This window comes from Callithrix jacchus, chromosome 13 (genome assembly GCF_049354715.1).
Source record: "Callithrix jacchus isolate 240 chromosome 13, calJac240_pri, whole genome shotgun sequence".
NCBI lineage: Eukaryota > Metazoa > Chordata > Mammalia > Primates > Cebidae > Callithrix > Callithrix jacchus.
The window spans coordinates 39,756,879-39,782,550 of record NC_133514.1 but is presented as its reverse complement, the minus strand read 5'-3'; the positions used below and the strand labels follow the sequence as shown (position 1 = coordinate 39,782,550).

Genomic DNA, 25,672 nt, shown 5'->3' with positions numbered 1-25,672 from the left:
GAACAAGAAGACGTGGGAGAGAACTAGGTACAGACCGGGCTTCTGGGAAAGTCCCTGCTGCCATCTCAGTTTTTCCCAACCCCAACCAGGCCATATCCTGGGAAGAGGCACTTTTACTACCCCAGAAAACAGAAAACACAAAACTTACGGTGATCTTGCTGGCTTGGTTCAAGGCTTCGACCCAGTCCTTCAGATCTTTCTGGTCATTGGCTTGAAGGAAATATCTCTGAGACAGGGCATTGATAACTACAAAAGCCACGGAAAAGAAGGGAAGACATTCCTGGGTCAGAATACAAGCAACACAAGTCTCCACAAAGCTAAGGTGTTGGAGGGAGCAAGATGGGTGAACTCCACAAAGCAGATTAATAAATCTCCCATGATCTTAAGTCACTTGTCTGGATACTTAGGAAGCCCCAGGCCATACCTGCTCACTCTCTTTCCCACCTTTAAAAGCATCCCATCGGCCACAGAAACAACACCTGATGATGTCAACAGCAGCCTCAGTGTGCTGCTCTGCAGTGATGAGGCTGCTCCTCTGCCGTCAACAAGATACACTAAACCACATTCTGGCGCTGCTAATACATTTACTGTCAAGATGGTATATACAGAATTTTGGACTCGTGCTTGGTCTCCACTGGCACAACTGGTCTGGACTGGGAGGCTTGTTTGTGGCTGGGAAATATGACAAAGCTTTCCTGAGATCAAATCTATGACCTTGGCCTCACTCTAAACCCGTTCTTCCCTCTGAGCATTCCAGTAAGTCAACAATTTACTTCCATGTTTATTATTATTACATATATATTTTTTAGATGATAACCACAAAACTTGAGACTCATTTCTGAGCTTAGCTATGAAATTTGCAAGAATTAGAAGAATGAGAATACCAAAGATGTTTGAACCAATCTGAAGTGGAGACAAAGAACAGCTCAAGGGAATATTTTATTCTCCCAGCATATTTTCCCAACCCCAACCAGGCCATATGGGGTAGATGAGCAGGTGAGCCTCATGGGGTAGATGCAGAATTTATCTATTCATTCATCTGACAAATATTTACTGAGCAACTACTATGTGCTAGGAACCATCTTAAATGCTGAAGATACCACAGTGATAAGGCAGAATAATATCCCTGCCTTTGTGAAGCTTACATTCAGAACCACCCCAGAGAGGCAAGAGAAACTATTTGTTAGCATTTGCTCATAGCACTTAGCACAGTTCTGAGAACACAGTAGGAGCCAAGTAACTATTTGATGATGGATTCACTGAATTCACTGACTTGAGGCACCCATGGACAGTGACTCTGCTTCCTACACCATCCCCCAACAAATCACTCTGGACAACTGAGACCCTCAACAGAACACTCCTTGCTTTCTCATATCCCCTTCCTGGCACTGCCTTCCACCTCCCTTCTGAGTCCTCCATCTTTTCTGAGCACACCATTTCTCAGCTCTAAAATAAGGATTTGTAGAAACTTCTAGTGGACACTTTGCACCTGCCCTGTGGCACTGAGAAAACTGAAATGCATGTGGACAATTATTAAAAGAAAAAACGTGTTCGAGATGATAGATACTGATATGTTTGGATCTGTGTCCTCACCCAAATCTCATGTTCAATTGTCATCCTAGATGTTGGAAGTGAGGCCTGGTGGGAGGTAATTGGATCACGGTGGATTATGGGGGCGGGTTTCATGCTTTAACACCATCCCCCATGCTGTCATCTCATGATAGTGAGTTCTTGTGGAATCTGGTTGTTTAAATGTGTGTAGCACCTCCCACTCTCTTTCTTGCTTCTCCTCTGGCCCTAGAGAGCCTAAAGATCATGCAGAACAGTGAGCCAATTAAAACTCTTTTTTTTTTTTTTGAGATAGAGTTTCACTCTTGCTGCCCAGGCTAGAGTGCAATGGCGCAATCTCAGCTCACTGAAACCTCCGCCTCCTGGGTTCAAGAGATTCTCCTGCCTCAGCCTCCCAAGTAGCTGGGATTACAGGTGCCTGCCACCATGCCCAGCTATTTTTTTTTTTTTTTGTATTTTTAGTAGAGAAGGAGTTTCACTATATTGGCCAGGCTGGTCTCAAACTCCTGACCTCAGGTGATCCACCTGCCTCGGCCTCCCAAAGTGCTGGGATTACAGGTGTGAGCCACCGTGCCTGGCCAAACCTCTTCTGTTTTTAAATTACTCAGTCTCAGGTATTTCTTTATAGCAGCTCAAGAACAGACTAATACAGATATGCTAATTACTGTACATATTATGGGGTACACATTACATACCCCATGAATATGAACAATTATTATTTGTCCATTTAAAAAACAAAACTAAAACAAAAAAAAAAGAGAGAGAGAAAGAAAACAGAAATGTTACTAGTCCCTGGACCTCTGCCCTTACATTATTAACAACCTTTGCAGCAAGACCAGGGAAAAAATATCACTTGACACCCAGGACCGTCATTGTGATTTAAGTCACTCATACGCACAGGGTATAGTCACATGTGATCACAGGACTGTCTCCACACAAAAGAGGAAGTTGCCATATCAATATTAAAAGAGCCCATCCCCTGGCTTCGTACTTACCAAAGCAAAATGGAGTTTTGGGTTTCTGCTTTGGGGTAGCTATGCTCACCTAAATCAAATAAGAAATAAAAGAAACATGAATATGTTTCTTAAGATATTGAAAATTTCTTATTGTGAAATTTCTCATACAAAAGAGTATATTAAACAGATGTCTACATTTTTTAAAAATAATAAATGAAAACCCTGTACTCATCATCCAGATTAAGAAATAAGCATTATCAATCCTACTTCTTAGAAGCCCTGTGTGCCCCTCCCTGATAGAATTCCCACTCATCAGAGATAACCATTATCTTGATGTCTGTTTATCTTTACAAAGAAGATGTGTTATTTACTTATTTATTTAGAGATAGGGTCTCACTCTGTCACCCAGGCTGGAGTACAATGATACAATCACAGCTCACTGCAGCCTCCAACTCCTGGGTTCAAGTGATCCTCCAGCCTCCGCCTCCTGGCTAATTTTTTTTAATGCCACCATGCCTGGCTAATTAAAAAAAATTTTTTTGCAGAAACAGGGTCTTGTTATGTTGCCCAGGCTGGTCTCAAACTCCCAGGCTCAAGCAATCCTCCCATCTCATCATCCCAAAGTGTTGGGATTACAAGCATGAGCCACTACACCCAGCTCAAAAACACTTTTAAAAGTCATTGAGTCCTGACGAAAACCTATCCTGGCCTCATTCACACTAGCAAGATTCCCCTCCTCCCTTCTTCTTTCAACCACCAACCCTCTTCCTAAACAGTTTTCCAAGCTGAAGGCAGTATTGCTACAAATGCATGGATTCCCATCACAACACTCAGATAGATGAAGCAGCAAGCCGCTCGCTGTGCTCAGACACACGGAACAGTTGCCTTTACATTTGCCCTCATGGCCTAGCCATGAAAATAAGCACCTTCCAGGTGCCCAGAGAGAGGCTGATGGAACCAGAGAACAGGCCTATATATCTCAGGGAAGGGCAAGAAACAGAGGAGGTATTTCTCTACCTCCTGTTGCTGTATTTAATCTTGCTTTGGCAATCCTACACCTGGCATGTACACTCCTGAGTACCTGCATATGTGAACTCACATCATTCGGGCTCAAACAAAAGAAAAAAAGGAAGGAATTAATATTCCACCACATGCCCACAAAGATTAGGGACAATCCTTGACGGAGGCTGAGCCTCCCTGGAGAGAGTTTCCACCACTGAGCCTCTAAAGAGGCAGCCACCTTCGCATGGTTCCTAGGCTGGGGACTATTCACATAATGTCACAGTCCTCCCCTGGATACCATTCTTTCCATCCCTTTGCAGCCAAGGGTATTCTTCGACATCTCACCTAGTGGCTCCAGGAGTGGTTCCCACTTTATTTTGTTTGTTTTTGGGTGTTTTTGGTTTTTCTTTCTTTTTTTCAAGATAGAGTTTTGCTTTTATTGCCTAGGCTGTTCAAGCAATTCTCCTGCCTCGGCCTCCGGAGCAGCTGGGAATACAGGCACCTGCCACCATGCCCAGCTAATTTTTTCTATTTTTAGTAGAGACAGGATTTCATCATGTTGGCCAAGCTGGTCTCAAACTCCTGACCTCAGGTGATCCACCTGCCTCAGCCTCCCAAAGTGCTGGGATTACAGGTGTGAGCCACCACGCCCAGCGGTTTTTCTTTCTTTGATATAGGGTCTCACTGTTACCCAGGCTGGAGTGTAACGGTGCGATCTCAGCTCACTGCAACCTCCACCTCCTGGTTTCACCCAGGCTGGAGTGCAGTGGCACAATCACAACTCACTGCAGCCTTGACTTCTCGTGCTCAAGTGATCCTTCAACCTCAGCCTCCTGAGTAGCTAGACTACAGGCATGTGCCATCACAATCAGCTAATTCTTCTATTATTGTAGAAATGGGGTCTACCTATGTTATCTGGGCTGTTCTCAACTTCCTGGACCCAAGTGATCCTCCTGCCTCAGCCTCACAAAGTGCTGGGATTACAGGCATAAACCACTGGAACTGGCTGATTCCTACTTTGATGGGCAGCCTATTAGAAGCCAGGTGCCAAAGAAGAAATCCTGAGTTGAAATTAAAGCCTCTTCCTGGCTGACGGTGGCTAGGGTCTAAAAATGACTGACCCACCAGTCTGTCTAGGTTCTTACTCTTGGCTCTAAGTTCTTGCTATACACCTGCCCAGATTCCTAAACCAAAATGAATATTGCCCCAAATAAATGGGAACTGAGGTAGCACCTTATAAAAGATCAAATTAAAGTCAGGTAGTCAGAGACAGAGTCTCAAATGACAGGTGTCCCAGCTGAGTGACCTCCATTTCCTGTTCTATCAAATAAGGGATCATAACATTGTGCTTTCATAGGGTTATCATGAGGGTCAAATATGATAGTGCAGGCCAGGCGTGGTGGCTCACACCTGTAATCCCAACCTCTTGGGAGGCCAAAGTGGGTGGATCACAAGGTCAGAAGTTCAAGACCAGCCTGGCCAACATGGTGAAAATCTATCTGTATTAAAAATACAAATAATTAGCCAGGGATGGTGGCGCATGCCTGTAGTCCCAGCTACTCGGGAGGCTAAGGCAGGAGAATCACTTGTACCCGGGAGGCAGAGGTTGCAGTGAGCCAAGTTGCACTGCAACTGCACTCCAGCCTGGTGACAGAGCAAGACTCCATCTCAAAAACAAAACAAAACAAAAGATAATGCAGGTACGACAGCCATTCTTCCACACAGACTCTGCTCAACCCAGGAGGGATTAGTTATAGCTTTTGATACCTCATTTCCTTTAAAGCCTCACTCCACACATCAATATAGGCAATGCCCTGCCTAGAACTATGGATAAAATGCTGAGGGCCCATGAGTTTCTCTGGGCCTGCAAAACTGTATGAAACCTGAAAAAAACTGCCCGGTATCCTACATTCAAAGTGAAGATGCCATATCTAATGTTAATAAATATTTAACTAAAAGCCTATATAACATCATATCGACCTCCCTGATGAGTACTTAAATGCGTATAAGATGTTACCTCAAGTCAACGTCATTCATTTTTCAATGAAACATTAAAAATTTTTTCATTTGAAAATAATTGGTACCAGGCCAGGCACAGTGGCTCATGCCTGCAATCTCAGCACTTTGTGAGGCCAAGGTGGGTGGATCACTTGAAGTCAGGTGTTCGAGACCAGCCTGACCAGCATGGAGAAACCCCATCTCTACTAAAAATATAAAATTAACTGGGCATGGTGGTGCATGCCTGTAATCCCGGCTACTTGGAAGGCTGAGACAGGAGAATTGCTTGAACCCGGGAGGTGGAGGTTGCAGTGAGGCGAGATCCTGCCATTGCACTCTAGCCTGGGTGACAAGCAAGACTCTGTCTCAAAAATATATATATATATATAAATTTTCCTACTTCACAAGAATCCTTTTGTGTGTGTGCAAGATGATTGCAAAGAAATTAGAGCCAGTTACAAATTGGATGAGTTACTCAGAGCCAAATCGTTCCAAAAGTAAAATGATTAAAATCCTTTCGAATATTTTATAGCCAAACAATTATATTTAATAAGGGATGTGGGCGCATTTTGAGATGTGAGGTGAAAGCCATAGAGCGTAAGAAAGACCTTTAAAAAAATGAAGATTTGAGCAAAGGTAAACTCACTTATCCCGAGTTCGGACACAGACCATCCAAATTCAGTTGTGTCTTAACTCACAGGTAAGAGGACGCTGGTGGGTCCTTAACACAATGGTCCGGGCCCACAGGCATCTTGCTTCCTGGGTTTCTGACCCACTGCCCCCCGCCCCCCGGCAACAACAATTTGGACCATAACGCAGGCCTCTGTCCTGCTTACACCTGAGTGTTGATCTGTCAGTAACTCGTTTCCTTGCTTTGGCCCTCAGTGTCCACACTCCCACAGTCCTCTTGTGCATAACTCCTGGTTGTCCTGCCCCTGATGCCTGCATGATCCTGACCACAGCAAAGCTGTCTTTGGCCATCCCAGCCCTCAGAACGCACCTATCTCACGCCTCCCCTTCTACTTCCAGCTTTTATTTATTTATTTGTGAGTCAGAGTCTCGCTCTGTCATCCAGTCTGGAGTGCAATGGTGCGATCTCGGCTCACTGCAACTTCTGCCTCCTGAGTGCAAGTGATTCTCCTGCCTTAGCCTCCCAAGTAGCTGGCATTACAGGAATGCACCATCATACCTGGCTAATTTTTTATATTTTTAGTAGAGATGGGTTTTCGCTATGTTGGCTAGCTGATCTCAAACTCCTGACCTCAGGTGATCCACCCGCCTCGGCCTTTTAAAGTGCTGGGATTATAGGCATGAGCCACCACACTTTGCCTTTGTTTATTTTAGAGATGAGATCTGACTCTGTCACTCAGGCTGGAGTGCAGAGGCACAATCATGGCTCACTCAGCCTCAAACTCCTGGACTCTAGTGATCCTCCTAATTCAGCCTCCTAAGTAGCTGGGACTATAGGCAATTGCCACCATGCCCAGCTAATTTTCTTTTTAAAATTGTTTTTGTAGAGACAGGGTCTCACTATGTTACCGAAACTGGTCTTGAACTCCTGGCTTCAAGTTATCTTCCCACCTCGGCCTCCCAAACTGCTGGGATTACAGGCATGAGCCACTGTGCCCAGCCTATTTCCAGCTTTAGAATGACTTTGAAAAGCTGGGAACTCCAATACCCTTTCTGGCTTATTAGGAGAATTGCCTTTTCTCTGAAAAACTCCTATTTGTCACCAACTAGAGAGAGCACCCCAGGTAGACAGTTTTCACTGTTTGGATAACAAATGCTCATTCTGACCACAACTGATTAGCCAGCCTGTGCTGTGAGAATGCTACCCATGTGCTTATTATGGGAACTGGAGCCTTCAAAGAGACGGTCTGGCTTTGTGTTTGTTTTCCTCTGTTTATCCAGTTTTGGTCAGGAGGCATGTGTGAGTGCATGCGTGTACAACTATCACTGGCCTCATGCCTAACGGCTTACCACGGAAGGGCGATTCGGCAAACCAACTCACTGCTGAATTAACAAGATCGGGTCTGGTTCTGCCCTGACTGGTTCCTGCAAGGGTAAGACCCTCAGTGTCTCTGATCGGCTTCATAATAGGCAAAGCCAGAGTAAAAAACACTATTCCCCTTTGCCACAGAGTGGCAAAAGAGGACAATGAAATGATTCTGCCTGTTGCTGAGTTCCACAGAAAGAAAGGCCAAGGTGGGGCCAGGCGCGGTGGCTCCCACCTGTAATCCCACTTTGTGAGGCTGAAGCGGGCGGATCACCCGAGGTCAGGAGGTCAAGACCAGGCTGGCCAACATGGTGAAACCTCGTCTCTACTAAAGACACAAAAATTAACCAGGTATGATGGCAGGCGCCTGTAATCCAAGCTACTTGAGAGGCTAAGGCAGAACAATCGCTTGAACCCAGGAGGCAGAGGATGCAGTGAGCCAAGATCACACCACTGCATTACAGCCTGGGTGAGACTCCACTCAAATTTTTTTTTTAAAGGCCCAGAAGGAAATCTAACTTATCATGGAAACGTGGTGGCTTCGCCTCTCCCTGACATTCGGTGACTATGGAGACAGGACTCCTGCCCACTGGGAGGAATAATCCTACTCTACCCCCACCCAACCAGGGATCATGCCAGGTGGTTACAGCCTCTTTCAAACACCATGAAGAAACAGAATATCCTCATGAAGAGGCGTGGCTGCAGCAGGGGTGAGGTCACCCGACCGTCTGACTCCAGTGAGGCACCAAGGTGCAGCCATCTGCACAGCTGAGGTGGCCACAGGTGGGGCACTGCACGGCAGTGGTTGACTGTGGGTCCTGTGAACACACCAGCAGCAAGCAGAGGTCAGGGATGTGAGCAGGGAGTGGGCACAGGTTCTCCGTAGAGTGACGCAGACCGGGCTGCTCCACAGCTCAACAGACTCTCAGGAACTCGCCCTTATCAGATCAAACACAGACCACAGGAGCTGCAAGCTTGTCAGCGGCCAGGCACAGCTAGGGCCAGCCCCACCCTGTCTGCACTTGGCCGGAAGAGGAGCTGGGGCCCCTCTGGCAGAAGCAGCGGCCACAAAACAAGGTCTCCTAGCTCTGCTCTGGCCTCTGCCACAGTGTCTGGGGTGACCTTGCCCCACGAGGTGGCATCAGGAGCAGAGGAATAACAGTCACCTACACAGTATGGGGGTCTCTGGCCCAGCTTCAGGAGGTCAGTGGGCTCCCTGGAATTATAGGTAAAAGCAGGGTGTGTCCATATATCTAAGCATTTACCTGGAGAAGGCGTGCATGCTTTTCATCAGCCTCCCTCGCAAAACAATCCACAACCCCCCACAAGTTCTTTCTGAGAGGTGACTGAAAGCAAGGCCCTGACAACTGGTACACAGCTGGGGGTGGGACAGTGGGGTTGGCTATGCAGTCGGGAGTGGGTTGAGGGTGGGGGTCATAGGGCAGCTTTAATTATTTTCCAGTTTGTTAAGAACTGGTTCTGTTGCCATAGATGCTCTAGATGACATCCAATCATCACTTTCATCTCTGTCTGTCTCGGGCCAGAGGCCACAGGCCCATCCTCATCTTCTGGACACTGGCCCTCAGCAGACAGCAGAGAAACACACACTCGGAGCAGAGAGCCCACCTACAACTCTCTGGCCAGGCCACCTGACACCGTGGCAAGAGCTTTCCTCCAGGAGGAAATACCTAAGGGTTAACAAGAAATGACCTGGAATGCAGAGCTGGAGTCCAGCGTCTCGGTGGCTACATTTCTTTCTGGGAAAATCCCCTGCTTTCTGGCAGGGGGTCAGGCAGGAGTTAAACGCTCTGAGCTCTGTGTAACCCGACCCAGTGGCAGCTGTGGGTTTTGCAAAATGCCCACCCAGCCCTGCCTTTCTCGGGATGGAGCTAAACAGCAGGTCACCCTTTCCAAACGGGGCAGCCTCCAAGGCTGAGAACTCTAAAACCCTCATCTGAGCTGCATTTATAAATCATGATTCAGCAGGAGATTGAATTCACTCTTCCCCAACCAAAAAAAAAAGGTCTTCCCAAACCCTCTCACACAGGAGAGGGTTTCATTTTTCATTTATTACTGCGAGGTTCTCTGCTCTAAATTCTCTGTCTCCGACCCTCCTGGAGAAATGACCTCAGAAGCTCTCAGCAAGATGAGGACAAGCCAGGAAGGGCCGGCAGGCCTGGGCCTCTGGCTGCTCTGGCTGGGGGAGGCGGCCACATTTCTCACCGCAAGGCATGCACAAATTGCCAGCAGCTGTACTAGCAAGGCTGGACTTGAAAGGGCCCTTCCCCCAGCCCTGAGGTCATTCTCTCCCTCTTTAATCTGTCCTGACGCTGCCCTGCATCTTGTATCTTGGTACCGGGCCGTGTCTGCCAGACTCTGCCTGCACACCACAGGCACAGGGACGCACTGCCCCTCCAGCCAAGGGTGGCCTCTCCTCCAGAGGCCCCCAGTCCCCTCCAGGTTCATCTTCTGATCATCCAGGGTGCAAGGCTCCCAAAGCTTGTGACAAGATGGAGCTGGTAGACTCTTGACTCAGGGGCCCCCAGGTCTCAAGGTCCTGAGGATGAGAGGGGATGGCAAGGCAGAAGAGGCCCCCAAGAGGCCTGCAGTGAGGGGGCGTGGGGAGAGCAGGGCTTCTGAAACCTCAGTACTGGCCGGCTGCCACCTGGCTCTGCTCACTGTACAAAGAGTTCCTCTTTCTGGGGAGGCTCTAAATCTCCCGGCCTTTTTATCACCGCTGCATCACGGGTCAGCAGCGGTGCCTGCTCCAGGGAGGGACTGCTAATAGAAGCTGAATTCAGTAGTGACATGTGGGCACCATTAACCAGCCCTCACCCCAGCTCTCAGCACAAGAGAGGGGCTGCTCCAGCCCCTTCTGTACAAACAGGACTGGGGGCGCCTGGCAGCCACCTGCCCTAGTCCCCATCGGTGATCGGCTGCTGAATGTCCTCTTGGCAATCTGAGTGGCTTCTCGGGCCTCCTTAGCCTTCCCTCCACAGTGATCCTGTCCAGGTGAATGATGAAATTCCAGTGAAGCCCCAGCATTTTCTGAGTTACTTCTGTTTGACTGTACCCTTTGAGAGAATCCACAGTTGCTGGATTTTTGGTGATTGTTTTTGTGTTCCCTTTCGTCCCGATTACAAAAAAAAAAAAGGTCACAGGTCATGTCCCACCCCTACCCCAGCTCCACCACCACAAAACCCGTCCTGAGCAGGAGCTGGGATCATTAAGGGTTGATGTGTTCAAGGAGGAAGAGGCCGCAGGCCCACCCTCCAACAACTTTCTAACCACATACCTCTCCAGCCACCCATCAGCAGCTAAGCTTCCACAGGCAGTGTGTGGGGTCGGGGAGCATTTCAACACCATGCAACGTCCCAAAATACTAATGGCCGAAGGACTGGGGACTGGACACTTCCCCTTGCTTAGAAACCAGATCGACTTACAGAGCATGAATTCCCAGAGTTCCAGGTCAACATTACCTTCGAGATGTAGGTCAGTTGCAAAGCTCCGACAGCTCCTGCCCCGACTGCCAGATTCTGAAAGACACAGTTTTCATTTTAAGAAGGCTGTAGAAACAGCACCAGGAGACAGAAGACCAAGATTCTAGCTCTGTTAATGCCACTTTCCTGGTAACCTTCAGCAAGTTACTTTAATGTGCATTCCTGACCTGTGATGATAATTTCTCGATAATGATTCAGGATTCCTGATGGACACCTGTGACATTAACATTACCCCCAAGCCTTATCTATTAGAGAGAAATATTCTACTACAATAGTAAAAGTGTATGCTCACACTGGGCATAGTGGCTCATGCCTATAATCCCAGCACTTTGGAAGGCCAAGATGGGAGGATCACTTGAGGCCAGGAGTTTGAGGCCAGCCTAGATAATGTATCAAAAAATCTTTAAATTAGCTGGGTGTAATGCCTCACACTTGCAGTCCCAGCTCCATGGAAGGTTGAGGTGGGAGGACCGCTGGAGTCCAGGAGGTGGAGGCTACAGTAAGCCCTGTTAGTGCCACTGTACAACAGAGTGAGATCCTCTTTAAAAAAAAAAAAAAAGAAAAAGCGTATGCTCCACTGTGAACAAGTTCCTTAACCACTAAGCCTCAGCTTTTCCTTCTGTGGAATAGGGATAATAGTATCTGCCTCATAAGAAAGCTATAAAAATGAGTTAGTACATTTAAGAAGGCGAAGTGGCTCACGTCTATAATCCCAGCACTTTGGGAGGCTAAGGCGGGCAGATCGCCTGAGGTCAGGAGTTCCAGACCAGGCTGGGCAACATGGTGAAACTCCATCTCTACTAAAAACATAAAAATTAGCTAGACATGTGGCACACACTTATAGTCCCAGCTACTCGAGAAGCTGAGGCAGGAGAATCGCTTGAACCCGGGAGGTAGGGGTTGCAGTAAGCTGAGATCTCACCACTGCACTCCTGCCTGGGCAACAGAGTAAGTCTCCATCCCCCAAAAATAAAAAAATAAATGGATACATTTAAGAGCACTTGGAATTGTCCCTGGTATGTAGAAGACTCTCAGCAAGTGTGAGCTCTTATAGTTTTCCATGTGCCCTGACATCTCACTGACTCTGTCCTGTTTTATGCCAATGCAACATTTTTAATAATACATAGGATTCAAGCTCACACAGTATAGAAATAATATATATCATATATATGTTATATATATTAATATATATCATATGTTAGATACATTTTTAGATATGTTATATATATTAATATATTATATATATATATCACAGCCCTGTGAAATGGGGTATATATATATCTGCTCAGCCCGTTTAACAGGGCTGTTATAAGTAGCAAAGGGAAGACGTCCGTACAGTATAAAACACAAAGTGAATGCACTATCACCACAGCAGGAGACTCACAGGCACCAGGTCTGGCAATGAGCCCCACCCTGGCACACGCTCTCTGGCTTTCTAAAGTCCCCATTGGCAGGGATGAAGCAGCAAAAAGCCAGGGCAGTCCCACGCCAGAGTCAGGGTTAAGGTTAGAAATCACAGCTGTGGGGCTTCGAATGAACACCATTATCCTATGAATCTGAGATTCTGTTCATAGCTCTTGCTGACCTCTTAAACTGTTGCCAAAAGCCTTCCCTTCAAGAAAAATCTCTGAAGCCCCCATTACCTGGGGTCCTCTCAAAGCAATAAAAGGAGGTGAATCTTGGATAAAGGGAATTTAGTAAATGTACCTAAGAATTCTCAGTGAAATGACCTATCCTATCAGGAGACAGCCTTAAGAAATGTCTCAGGTGTGCCAGGCGTGGTGGCTCACACCTGCAATCCCAGCACTTTTGGAGGCCAAGGCAGGTGGATCACTAGGTCAGGAGTTCGAGACCAGCCTGGCCAGCATGGTGAAACCCCATCTCTACTAAAAATACAAAAATTAGCCAGGCATGGTGGTGCACTCCAGTAGTCCCAGCTACTTGGGAGGCTGAGGCAGGAGAATCACTTGAACTTGGGAGGCAGATGGAGGTTGCAGTGAGCCAAGATTGCACCACTGCACTCCAGCCTGGGCAACAGAGTGAGACTCCATCTCAAAAAAAAGAGAGAAAGAAAGAAATGTCTCAGGTGGATCAGGTATGGTGGTTCACACCTGTAATCTCAGCACTTTGGGAGGCTGAGGTGGGAGGACTGCTTGAGTCCAGGAATTTGAGACCACCCTAGTCAACACAGTGAAACCCCGTCTCTATAAAAACATTATATATTTCTTTTTCTTTTTGTTCTTTTCTGTAAATATCTCCTCAGGTAGTAGGGAAGAGTCCTTCTAACCCCAGTTATCTAAATTAACACACATCGTCAGAAGCAAATTCAAGCAAGAAAATGGACGAGGATAATACCACCAATATGTTTTGTATTCTCAAAACCTGAGAATCTTAGAGTGGAGGACCTAGAAAAGCCTGCACTCCTTGTTCTTGCCTTTGTGAATGAGGCAGTAAGCTAAGAGCTGCCTCTCACTGCCAGATTCACATGTCAACTGTGGACAGTCTGATTTACACTTCTATTTACACACTTTTTCAACCACATAGCAACTGCTTTTCAGGGTTCGTTTGTTTGTGTTTAGGAAACCTTTATTAGGTAGGGAGAGACAGGCCTTGTAGCCCCTAAATCAGAATCCATATAGGAGCCCCAGCTCCCAAAAGGCATGAGTGACAGACACTGCCCTGGAAGGGAATGAGAACCGCTCTGGGCAAAGACACTGTGCTGCCCAAGGTCAGACTTCCAGAGGGGGACCCACAGGCTCCAGGGACACAGGAGCCACAGGACTCTGCTCAGGACTAAGCGTCTGCCACCACCCCCGACCCGATTTTGCAGTTTAGGAAAGTGGCTCATGAGTGAGGGGATTTGTCCAAGGTCACATAATTGGTGGCAGAGCCTAAACCAATGCTGACTTTCAAGGCCAGTGGCCTGGAAGTGGCATGGGGTAATTTGAAAAGCCTGAGCTGTTGGAATTCTAGCCGTGACATTAACGCTCTGTAACCATAGGCAAGTCTCTGTACCTATAAAACGGAGATGATAAACCCTGTTTTGTAGGGCGCTGGGGAGAATTCCACGGAAAGACACAAGACAGCCCAGCCTACTGGAGTCCCAATTCCCCTCCCACAGCGCTAATTACAAGATGCAAACGCCGAGTCTCAGAGCTGCTGCTGCACTGCACACTCTCCTTACCCCAAATCGCAGCCCAGTGGCCTCCAGAGTCCCAGCCTGAATTATGAGTGATGAAGTGGGATTTGGGGAACCATTCGGACGCTAACCCATACGGCACAACAACTATGAGCTGATCGGGTTTCAACTACCTCATCCCCTCTGCCCCTCGAGGGCTGCTCCACCCTCTGTCCCAGCCGCCCTGGCAGCTCTCCCTGTTCAGAGAGAAGGATGTAGCACCCAGGACCCCAAGGGTGAGGGCGGGGGTCCTCATCCCTTCACCCACACTCCACCCACAGTCTGTTCCTCAGCTCAACTGTACCACCTCTCCGCCGGGAGAAGCCAGGAAAGGCCAGGAAAATATGACTTGTGTCTGATGCTGTCTCCCTTCCACCTTCCTCCTCACCCAGGGGAAATGGGAGACACAGGAGAAAACAGCCCCAGGATCCCTGAGGCTTGATCCAAATTGATGCTCAGTGTCCACTCCACTGACTGGCCCTAGAAGATGGACAGTGACAGCTGAGCGCCAGATGACACATCGGCAGTCCCTGGCAGGTGCTTCCTGATCAAGAAAAACAGGGAGGGCCTGCTTGAGCTGAGGGCCAGGCAGCCAGTGTCAGGGCAGGAAGGCCAAGAAACAGCACCTAGGGAGGGGCAGGGCATCAGAGCTGGGGAGGAGAGTCCACCCAAGCTGTCCCCCTCTTCCCTGGCCACAGATCAGACTCCTTTAGGAGAAGGACAAACTCAGGACTCTCCTCCCCAAATCCTTCTCCAACCAACTCCAGCCTGCCGTGGCCTCCCCCTCTCTGGATTTAGGCACACAAATCCTTCTCCAACTTCAGCACGCATCAGAATCTCCTGGAGAGCTTGTTTTTAAAACCCCAAGAATGGCCGGGTGCAGTGGCGCACACCTGTAATCCCAATACTTTGGGGGGCTGAGATGGGAGGATCGTTTGAGGCCAGGGGTTCAAGACCAGCCTGGGCAACATAGCAAGACTCTGTCTCTACAGAAAATAAAATAAAGAAATTAGCTGGGTGTGGTGGTGGCGCATTTGTTGTCCCAGGTATGTGGGAGGTTGAGGTGGGAGGATTACTTGAGCCCAGGAGTTTGAGGCAGCAGTGAGCTATGATCGTGTCACTGCACTCCAGCCTGAATAACACAGTGAGACCCTGACTCTATGAAAAAGAAAAAAGAGATTTTTTTTTTAAAAAAGCCCACACTCAATCTTCCCCCACAGAACACTGAATGAGAGTTAAATGGAATGTGGTCAGAACATGTACTTTTTTTTTTTTTTTTTTTTTGAGACAGAGTTTCACTCTTGTTACCCAGGCTGGAGTGCAATAGCGCGATCTCGGCTCACCACAACCTCCGCCTCCTGGTTTCAGGCAATTCTCCTGCCTCAGCCTCCTGAGTAGCTGGGATTAAAGGCACACGCCACCACGCCCAGCTAATTTTTTGTATTTTTAGTAGAGACGGGGTTTCACCAGGATGGTCTCGATCTCTTGACCTCGTGATCCACCCGCCTTGGCCTCCCAAAGTGCTGGGATTACAGGCGTGAGCCACCGCGCCCAGCCAGAACATGTACATTTTTAAATGCTCCCAGGCGATCCCTAAATAGGCCCAAGTTTAAGAACAGCTGGTCAGTAGGACAAAACTCTAGCCTTGGACTCTGTACTTGGAGTATGTTTTTCTGAGAGTTTAGATAAGCCCACCAGGTTCATAAAGTATTGGAAAATCAGTGCAGCTCTGCTCACCACCGGCAAACAGCGTTTCCTTGTGACATCTACCAGGTTCCAACTTGGAGGTCACTTCGGTTTGCAGTTCCCATAACCTAGGCAAGGCCTCTGTGGGACAGGAATCAGGATCAGGTAGAAGAGGCAGGAAAGGACTGAACCCCGTTGAAAAGGGGATCAAGAGTGTAGGAGCTGAGTCGAGGCAAGGGCCACAGGGATAGCGACAGGAAGCATCGAGATGAAGGCATCTGAGCAGATACAAAGTGGAGCCAGTGGGTGGTGGGAATGAGGTTCTGGAGGGCAGCTCATGCCAATCACCTCAGGAAATTTATTTATTTACTTTTTTGAGATGAAGTCTCGCTCCGTTGTCCAGGCTAGACATGCAGTGGCATGATCTTAGCTCACTGCAACCTCCACCTCGCAGGTTCAAGCAATTCTCATACCTCAGCCTCTCGAGTAGCTAGGATTTACAGGTGTACATCACCACGCCTGGCTAATTTCTGTATTTTCAATAGAGATGGGGTTTCATCATATTAGCCAGGATGGTCTTGAACTCCTGATGTAAGGTGATCCACCCGCCTTGGCATCCCAAAGTGCTGAGATTACAGGCAAGAGCCACCATGCCCAGCCACCTCGGGAGATTTCTAAACAAACTAAGATGCATGCTTCATCCTCAGGGTTTGAAATGGTCTGGGATAGGGTCCAGGCAGCTGCCTGTTTTCAGAGCGTCCAAGGGATTCCATGTGCCTCCAGGTTGGAGGCCATGGCTATAGGCACCAGCTAGTCCTGCTGACTCTGTCCTAGAGACACAGCAGCTGGTGAGAGAAAAGGCCACGCCAGCCAGCAGCCCACAGAGTCACCCTGGCTGCTGCAGCAGCAACCACCAGAGAGGAGGGAGGAAAGCAGGAGATGGGGAGGGAGAGAGAATGGAGATTCTGGTGCTGTGCCTGGCTGGCAGCGATCCCACGTGAGGATCTCTACAAATTGGGAATGGCCTGCACATTTGTTGGACTTCTAAATTTTGTGGAACCACATAGGGAACAGGGCAGGTTCCTGCTAAAAGATAGGTGCGTTTAGGCCGGGCGTGGTGGCTCACGCCTGTAATCCCAGCACTTTGGGAGGCCCCACAGAGTGGATCACCTGACATCAGGAATTCGAGATCAGGCTGGCCAATACGGTGAAAGCCCGTCTTTACTAAAGATACAAAAAATTAGCCCAGTGTGGTGGCAGGCGCCTGTAATCCCAGCTACTTGGGAGGCTGAGGCACAAGAATTGCTTGTACCCAGGGGGCAGAGGTTGCAGTGAGCCGAGATCATGCTACTGCACTCCTGCCCAGGTGACAGAGCCAGATTCTATCTCAAAAAAATAATACTGATAATAAAGATAGGTAGTTTTATCATTGCCAGTACTTTCTTTTTTGCTCATGAGCTCTTCTGCCACTAAGGGCCTTGAAGGAGCTAGCTCCCCAGGAGGGGAAACTGTATGGCTTATTCTTTTCCATCACCAAGGAAGCAGCTGAGGTGCCCATACAGGGATGTGGCACACCTCCCACGTGAAGCCTTTTTCTAGCAACAGCAGTCTTTTTTGTTGAAGGAGAAATTTTTACCCATGTGACTTCTACTCCCTTCCCCCTCTTCCAGTGAGAGTCAAAAAGAACAGAGAAATGACCAGAAGACCCAACTATCAAGCCATAAACTCACAGAATGTCAGGACTCAAAGGTCCTGTGTATACCTCTTCATTCACTATACATGAGTCCTCTAAGGCTCAGCTGGGGAAGTGACTTCCTCAGGAAGCCAAATTAAAGGCAGAGCTCAAACTCCTAACATCAATCTGGTGCTTTGGCAAAGTAACAGCCTGGGAAAGAAAGAGGGAAACTGACATATATTTAGAAATTATGATGTGCCAGGCATGCTGCTAGGCACTGTCACACGTGGTCGCCTATTCCTAACAATCCCATTTCACAGACAAAGAAACCAAGGATGGGGCTGGTGAAGGAACCTGCCCAAGGTCATATAGGCAGCAAGCAGAGGAGCCAGTATTCAAGCCCACCTCTTCCTGATTTCCAAATCCCATGTGCTTTCCTTGAGGCCCTGCCACCTCCCACGAGACATTATCAATGAAAGGTAAATACAAGAGCAGGACCAGCAGGGTTACACCAAAAGAGGCCCAGTGTCACTGCCCAAGCTGGGCAGGGCAGGAACTTGTCCAACTGGTTCTTGGGTGCCAAACTCCAATAGACCAGGGATTCAGAGCAGAAAAGGGGAAGGAAGGAGAGATGCTGGTACCATCTGACCTTCTCTTGCAGGCCCTTGGAGTGTCCAACAGGCAGTAAAATGCAGCTAGCAGGAGAAGGAAGGAGGGGATATCCCTGCTAATCTCAGAGCTAGGGCACAAGCTGACATGGCTGTCCGTGAGCTAAAACCATAGTTCAGCCACCAAAAGCCAAGGCCATCTAGACTCATAGTAAAGAACATGCCTGCGGAGGGGATACAGCTCGGGGTAGACGTTTGAATGCAGGAGAGGGGTGTGACAGGATTGGGAAGGAAGAGCACAGCTGCTGCTGCTCCACATTCCAAAGCCCTCACCCTGACATGGCAACCAGAGCAGGGAGCCAAGCAATTCCCAGGCATCAGGTGACCTGGGCTGTGGCTCTACCTGCTGCTCTGGTGCCAAATGCCTCTCCTCCCCTCTGCCCTGAAGGTCCACTTGCTGATGCTAAGGTGGGGACACAGGACATGCTAATAGCCACTCTCCCCATTCTCCAGTTCAAAGTGTGTATTTAATCTTTCCCTTCAGGACAAGTGGATTCTATATCATCCTCCACTGCATGGGTTTAATGTTTTCATTCTATTACTTGGATGTCAATTTCTTGTTGACAGACAACAAGAAATCAGCTTTAGACAGGATGAGGTTCGCTGTGTGTAAGTCTCTCAGCCATCGCATCCCCCATTCCCTTTATTTCTGTCTTCCAACTCTGGTGACAGAGACTTAAAGACCAGGTCAGGCTGGGCATGGTGGCTCATGCCTGCAATCCCAGCACTTTGGCTGAGGTGGGTGCATCACTTGAGGTCAGGAGTTCGAGACCAACCTGGTCAACATGGTGAAATCTTGTCTCTACTAAAAATGCAAAAATTAGCCAGGCATGGTGGCATGCACCTGTAATCCCAGCTACTTGGGACGCTAAGGCAGGAGAATCGCTTAAACCTGGAAGGTGGAGGTTGCAGTGAGCCAAGATCACATCATTGCACTCCAGCCTGGGTGACAGAGTGAGTGAGACTCCAGTTCAAAAATAAAAAGAAAAACAAAACAAAAACACCAGATCAGAGGCCTGGGCTTCAGATAATCTCCTGGACGAATTTGGGTCCCAACTCTGAGTGTGGGCCACCTAAGTGGTTCCAAAGCTGTAAACCCAATAAGCCAACTCCATTAGCCCTTTCTTCAAACCAGCCTCAAACTCAATGTCATTTCCCCTCCCACTTCTCATCGGTTTCCCTCTTCCCTCCCCAATCTCTGTCAGTAATCCCACCTCCTTTCCCCAGTCAACCAGGTACTAAGCTTTCAAAGATTCTTCCCTCAAGTGGCCTCTAAACCCGCCCCCCCCTCCATTCCCAGCACCTCAGCATATCAGGAAGCTCTGTGACAAATCCCCAGCTGTCATCTCCAGCTCCTGCTCACCCCACCTCCCCATCCATCCCAATGTCCAGGCCAGAACAAACTCTCTTAACAGATAACATCTGCAGCACTTTAGAGCTGTCAAAGCATTTTCACATACATTATTTACTCTTCACAGCAACAATGTCACAGATGGAGATCATTGATGTCATTACCATATATTGCAGATGAGGACAGGAGGCTCAAAAATGGATGTTTCCTTAATGAATGTATTCATCATATTGTCCTGTGCTCAACTGATAAAACTAATAAAAGTGGGCCCTGAAGCAAAATCTAGTATGAACCCCTCTCCCAAACATGCAATAACCTCCTTTGCCTTAGAGACACAATTTAAATGATAAGAAATTAATTAAATGACTTTTTTTTGAGACAGGGTCCCATTGTGTAACTCAGGCTGGAGTACAGTGTTGCGATCACAGCTCACTGCAGCAGCCTCTAACTCCTAAGCTCAAGTGATCTTCCCACCTCAGCCTCCCAGTACCTGGACTACAGGCATATATCACCATGATTACCTAATTTATTTTATTTTATTTTGTAGAGATGGAGCCTTCCTATGTTGTCCAGGCTGGTTTCAAATTCCTGGCCTCAACTGATCCTCCCACCTCAGCCTGGTGTACCATTATAGACATGAGTCAGCATGTCTGGCCATAGCATTCTTTGGTACATAACTAGATATATAAATATAGAAAGAGATGTATATAATAAATACATTGAACAAACGTTGAAGGTTAAAATCTGACAACAACATATAACCAAAGAGAAGTTTTGAGAAAACTCAGAACAGTCATCACTATGGTTTTGCAGTAGTTATTTAACCTCTGCTAAGTTTCATAGCTTCTATCTGTTTAGCGGCTTGGACTTTAATACTAAGTAGTGCTAACTCTCAACACAACTGTTTCAATGTGCTGCTTGGTTTTTAATTTTTTAAAATTTAGACAAAGTACATCCTGTTATAAAGATATGAATTATTTTAAAAATACAATGGCTACAGCAAACACATAAAGCAAAATTGCACTTTTTAAATTTTACATTAAGCTCTCAAAAAACCCACACATAATTTTAATTCTAAACATGTTTTGAGCAGGCCCGGTCAAATCTAGTAGTGAGCTATGATTGCGCCCCTACACTCCAGTTTCGGAGACAGAGTGAGACCCTGTCTCTAAAAAAAAAAATTTTAAGTACTTTTTAATAATAATTTTACCCTTAGCAAAATTTGCGTTTGGTAAAAGTACAGATCAGTCACTTAAAATCTTCTTTTGGGATTTTTTTTTTTTAACCATAGGATTCTGAGTTCTTACTCTAACATGCTATAGACAAAAGCACATCAGCAATTCTACTGACTTCTGGAATCACATGTCCACATGGATAGTTAAAATACCAATTAACAGGCCGGGCACGTAATCCCCAGCACTTTGGGAGGCCGAGGCGGGTGGATCACAAGGTCAAGAGATGGAGACCATCCTGGTCAACATGGTGAAACCCCATCTCTACTAAAAATACAAAAAATTAGCTGGGCTTGGTGGCGCGTACCTGTAATCCCAGCTACTCAGGAGGCTGAGGCAGGAGAATTGCCTGAACCCAGGAGGCGGAGGTTGCAGTGAGCCGAGATCACGCTATTGCACTCCAGCCTGGGTAACAACAGCAAAACTCCGTCTCAAAAAAAAAAAAAAGATACCAATTAACAAAATCCATGAATTTAAGACACTTTGCCCAAACAATTACTGAAGATCTGAAAGTTATCATGATCTTAGGAGATAGCCTCATAGGCAGAAATCATCTCCAGATAGACACAAGAAACTGTTAAGACTGGCTGCCCAGGGGACTGAAGTGGGAGGGAGAAATTTGTCACTAAATCTGCTTTCCTGCGTTTGAAATTTTGAACCATGTGTATCTATTGCCCAAATTTTTTTTTTTTTTTTTTTTTTTGAGACAGAGACTTGCTCTGACTCCTAGGCTGGATTGCACTGACTTGATCTGGGCTCACTGCAACCTCCGCCCTCCCAGGTTCAAGCAATTCCCCTGCCTCAGCCTCCCGAGTAGCTGGAACTACAGGCAGGCACCACCACACCTGGCTAATTTTTTTTTGTATTTTAGTACAGACGCAGTTTCACCATGTCAGGCAGGAGGGTCTCGATCACCCGCCTCGGCCTTCCAAAGTGCTAGGATTACAGGCGTGAGCCACCATGCCCGATACTGCCCAATTTTTAAAGAACGTTGTTTCCTGGTTCCTGGCATTTTGACAGTTGAAGCATACAATGCAAAAATTATTCCTGGCTTTCAGCCAAAATATGCTTAGGAAAGTTTCACTTTAAAAAAAAAAATGCCAATTTTCACCTAGCCTTTAAGACAACAGCATTGTCCATTATACATTATTTGTTATTATAACGTCCTCCCATACTTTTTTATGCTTTCTACTAAAATGTACCAAATATCTGTCTTGTTACCAACACTGCTAATGCTCTTCACCCCATCAATAGAAAGAACTGCTTTCAGTTTATTAAAAAATAATCAAATAAAAGCAAAGGGCTTTCATTGGCATCCCAGTGTTACCAAGAGCCATGCTATCGTTTTGGTTATTTGATCATCCATGAGTCATACCATGGCCTTTGGAAAGTAAAAGCGTCTCCGTATTTTTTGAAGAAAGAGGAAAAAAAAAACATTTGACAGAGTAAATTTGACAAGACCAGCAATCTAGTGGAATATTGTTTTCACCCATCTGTTGACTCTTTGTGCAGGGCCATAGTATTTGGTCTTGCAATTACTCAGCCAAGTGGACATTAGAGGAGTGGGACATAAGCAATACTCTGCAACTGAAACATAGTTGCTCTGCAGATTGCTGTACTAGAGTACAGCGGCCCTAAGAAATTTCATCTCCTCTATCATAACGGAAACCAATGTGAAATTAAAATGCAAGCGCTAGTGCTTGCTATAATATTGTAGTAACATTTTAAGAAAAATCCAGCCAGCACGGTGGCTCATGCCTGTAACCCCTGCACTTTAGGAGGCCGAGGCAGGTGGATCACTTGAGGTCAGGAATTCAAGACCAGCCTGGCCAACATGGTGAAATCTTGTCTCTGCTAAAAATACAAAAAAAATTAGCCGAGCGTGGTGGTGGGCGCCTGTAATCCCAGCTGCTCGGGAGGCTGAGGCAGGAGAATCACTTGAACCTGGGAGGCAGAAGTCATAGTGAGCTGAGTTCGAGCCATTGCACTCCAGCCTGGGTAACAAGAGTGAAACTCCATCTCAAAAAAAAAAATTGGTAGATCTCATGCTGAATGTCCTTACTATCATTTTTTCAAATTATGCTTGCTTGCTCTTGTCAACATATTGATTTTTAAATGCATTAGCCAAATCAGTGTTCATCATCAATAATACTGAGATTTTCCACTTATATGAGTCCTTTTTAGCTAATGAGTTTTTGTTCTGTATCAGTTTAGAGTCACCACTGCCTGAATGAGAAGCCTTGATTCATTACTTAACCGCCCTGATTCTAAATTCTGCCAGCCGTTTAAGGCTGTGCCTGGCCCATGCTGTGTTCTGATCCCTGACACACCCCTACTGTATGCCCATCTAGCAGACATTGCCACTGGCCTCCCAAATTCCCTCCATTTATTTTTGCCATTTGGCTGTGCCTTCCAGGGCCCGCATCCACAGCTCTGCTTCAGAGAACTGCCTCTGGGCTGCCGGAAGCCATTCTGCCACATGTGCAGAGCTGGAGCCAGTGACTGCCCGATGCAGGCACAAGAAAGCCCAGCTCCCTGAGACAAGGCTGAGGCATGACTCACCCAGAGCTCCTGCAGGCCCACAGTGAAAGGAGGCTTGCTCAGATTTCCACCTGAGCTCACACCCTTGTCTGGCCTCCTCCCTTCCCTGTCCTCCTTCCCCAGCAATCTTCACAGTCCCCGCAGGAACGTTTCCTTAGCAAAGAACTTGCCAACAGATCTTGTCTGAGCATCTGACTCCTTGTCTTAGGGTCTTCTTCTGGGGACTCTGACCTTAAATGCCCCTCCAACCAGGCGAGCTCATTTCCCTTCCTTTACCCCACAATGACTGTTGTTTCCCACACTTAGAATGCCCTCCTCCACTTCTTCAGCTCTGCTTGGGTCAGGGTGGGTATAACAATCAAATGACATCTTGTAAGTGAAAACCAGGCCAGGCGCAGTAGCTCAGGCCTGTAACCCAGCACTTTGGAGGCCGAGGTGGGTGGCTCACCTGAGGTCAGAAGTTCGAGACCAGCCTGGCCAACATGATGACACCCCCGCCTCTAATAAACACAAAAATTAGCCAGGTATGGTGGCACGCACCTGTAATCCCAGCTACTCAGGAGGCTGAGGCAAGAGAATTGCTTGAACCTGGGAGGTGGAACTTGCAGAGAGCTGAGATCACGCCACTGCACTCCATTCTGGGCAACAGAGTAAGACTCTGTCTCAAAAATAAATAAATAAATAAATAATAAAAAGCAAAGTAAGTGAAAACCCACAAAATGCTCTGCAAATGTGAATAATGTATAGCAAAAATGAACCTCACACATTCTTCAACATCTGGATCTAGTGACACCTCCTCTATGAAAGGGGGCCCCCAGCTCTCCCCACCCCATTTGTATTTAATTGTCTATTTCCCCAAAAATGGTATAAACTCTATGAAGGCAAAGACTGTCTTGTTCACTGATGTAGCAGCAGTATCTAGATAAGCATCTGGCACACTGAACAAATTTAGTAAATATGTTAATAGTGCTATTGAACTCCAGGATCTCCTGTTCTCAGGAAATGACGGGATAAAAGGCAAGTTAAGGATCACCTAGAGAATCGGCCAGGTGGCTCATGCCTGTAATCCCAGCACTTTGGGAGGCCGAGGCGGTCAGATCATTTAAGGTCAGAAGCTGGAGACCAGCCTGACCAACGTGGTGAAACCCCATCTCTACTAAAACACAAAAATTAGCCTGGTGTGGTGGTGGAAGGATCACCTAGAGTGCCCACACTCCACAGGATAAATGACTTGCCTAAGATGTAAATCAACTTATTGGCAGAGCCAAGATTGCAACCTTTATCTCCTATCTCCCCAGCCTGAGAACTTTCCATATGAGACTCCAAGCCTTACATCGTTCCCTTCCGGGTGGCGGCAAAGGAAAATGGCAACCCCTTCTCTTTCATCCCAAATACTGGCATCCAGGCATTGACACTGGCACTTAATAACATGCCACCCTGTTATAATGATATGCCAGGATTATTAGCACCATGGTTTTCTGTGTGTTGTTTTCCTCTCTGCAACAAAGCCTGAAGCGTCCTGGTGGCAAAGGCCTCATTTTCCACATCATCTATAGGACCTTGCACAGGGCTGAGCACAGACGTCAGTAGGGGAGACAGACAAAGGGAGTCTGCACACCCGAGTCAGGTGGACCTGGCTCCAGCTCTGCGTTTACCACCTGCGCAACCAGGAGCAAAGAGGGACAGCAGACCCTGGGCCCCGGGATCATTGAGAGGTTCAAAGCATTTCATACCATGGCTGGTACATGACAACCACTTAGTAAATATAAGTTGCAATTAGTAATAACAGAAGTAGCAGCAGCAGTAGCAGATTTAGGCTCAGTGAACGCCAGATAACCAGGGGGCTTCAACACACAAAGATCGGAGACCTGGGTCCAAAAATCTTCTGCTTATTACTGCCTAGTAAACAACTAAGAAAACATTATCAGGGGTCTCCTTTTTCCTATCACATAAAGATGTTCAACGACCACACATGGTTCTCAATGCCTCTCTTCGTAAGAATGGATCCAAATCCCCCAGATCAAAATCCCCAGGATGCCTCTTTCTATAGAGCTTCCATTACATTTTGGTCCTATCCCCAGACTCAGGAAAGCAATGTTGGGCACTCCACATTCCCTAAGGACCTGACTTCTAACCACTTCCTTCCCCGGCCCTCTTTAGTTCATTCATTCATTCATTCATTCAATGAACACATATTTATTAAATGCTGGACACTATGATCAAAAACTAAGCCACATGAGTGCCCTACCTTCTAGGACCTCCCAGCCCTGAGAGTCCTCAGGTTTCTCTTTCTTAATCAGAAACTGAGTTCTCCCAAGCC

The 25,672-nt window shown here is 47.1% G+C and overlaps 1 protein-coding gene across 4 annotated transcripts in view; it reads right to left on the bottom strand.

Annotated features, from left to right (window-relative positions):
• The window catches only part of PLEKHA2 (pleckstrin homology domain containing A2), a 73,934-nt gene that overhangs the window by 27,848 nt on the left and 20,414 nt on the right, over positions 1-25,672 (bottom strand). For all 4 annotated transcript variants that reach the window (XM_035270340.3, XM_035270339.3, XM_035270341.3 and 1 more), the window contains 3 exons: positions 11,001-11,057; positions 2,565-2,613; positions 149-246 (listed from right to left, as the gene is read on the bottom strand). In XM_035270340.3, coding sequence (XP_035126231.1) covers positions 149-246; positions 2,565-2,613; positions 11,001-11,057 — 204 coding nt within the window. The remainder of the gene's footprint in view (positions 1-148; positions 247-2,564; positions 2,614-11,000; positions 11,058-25,672) is intronic.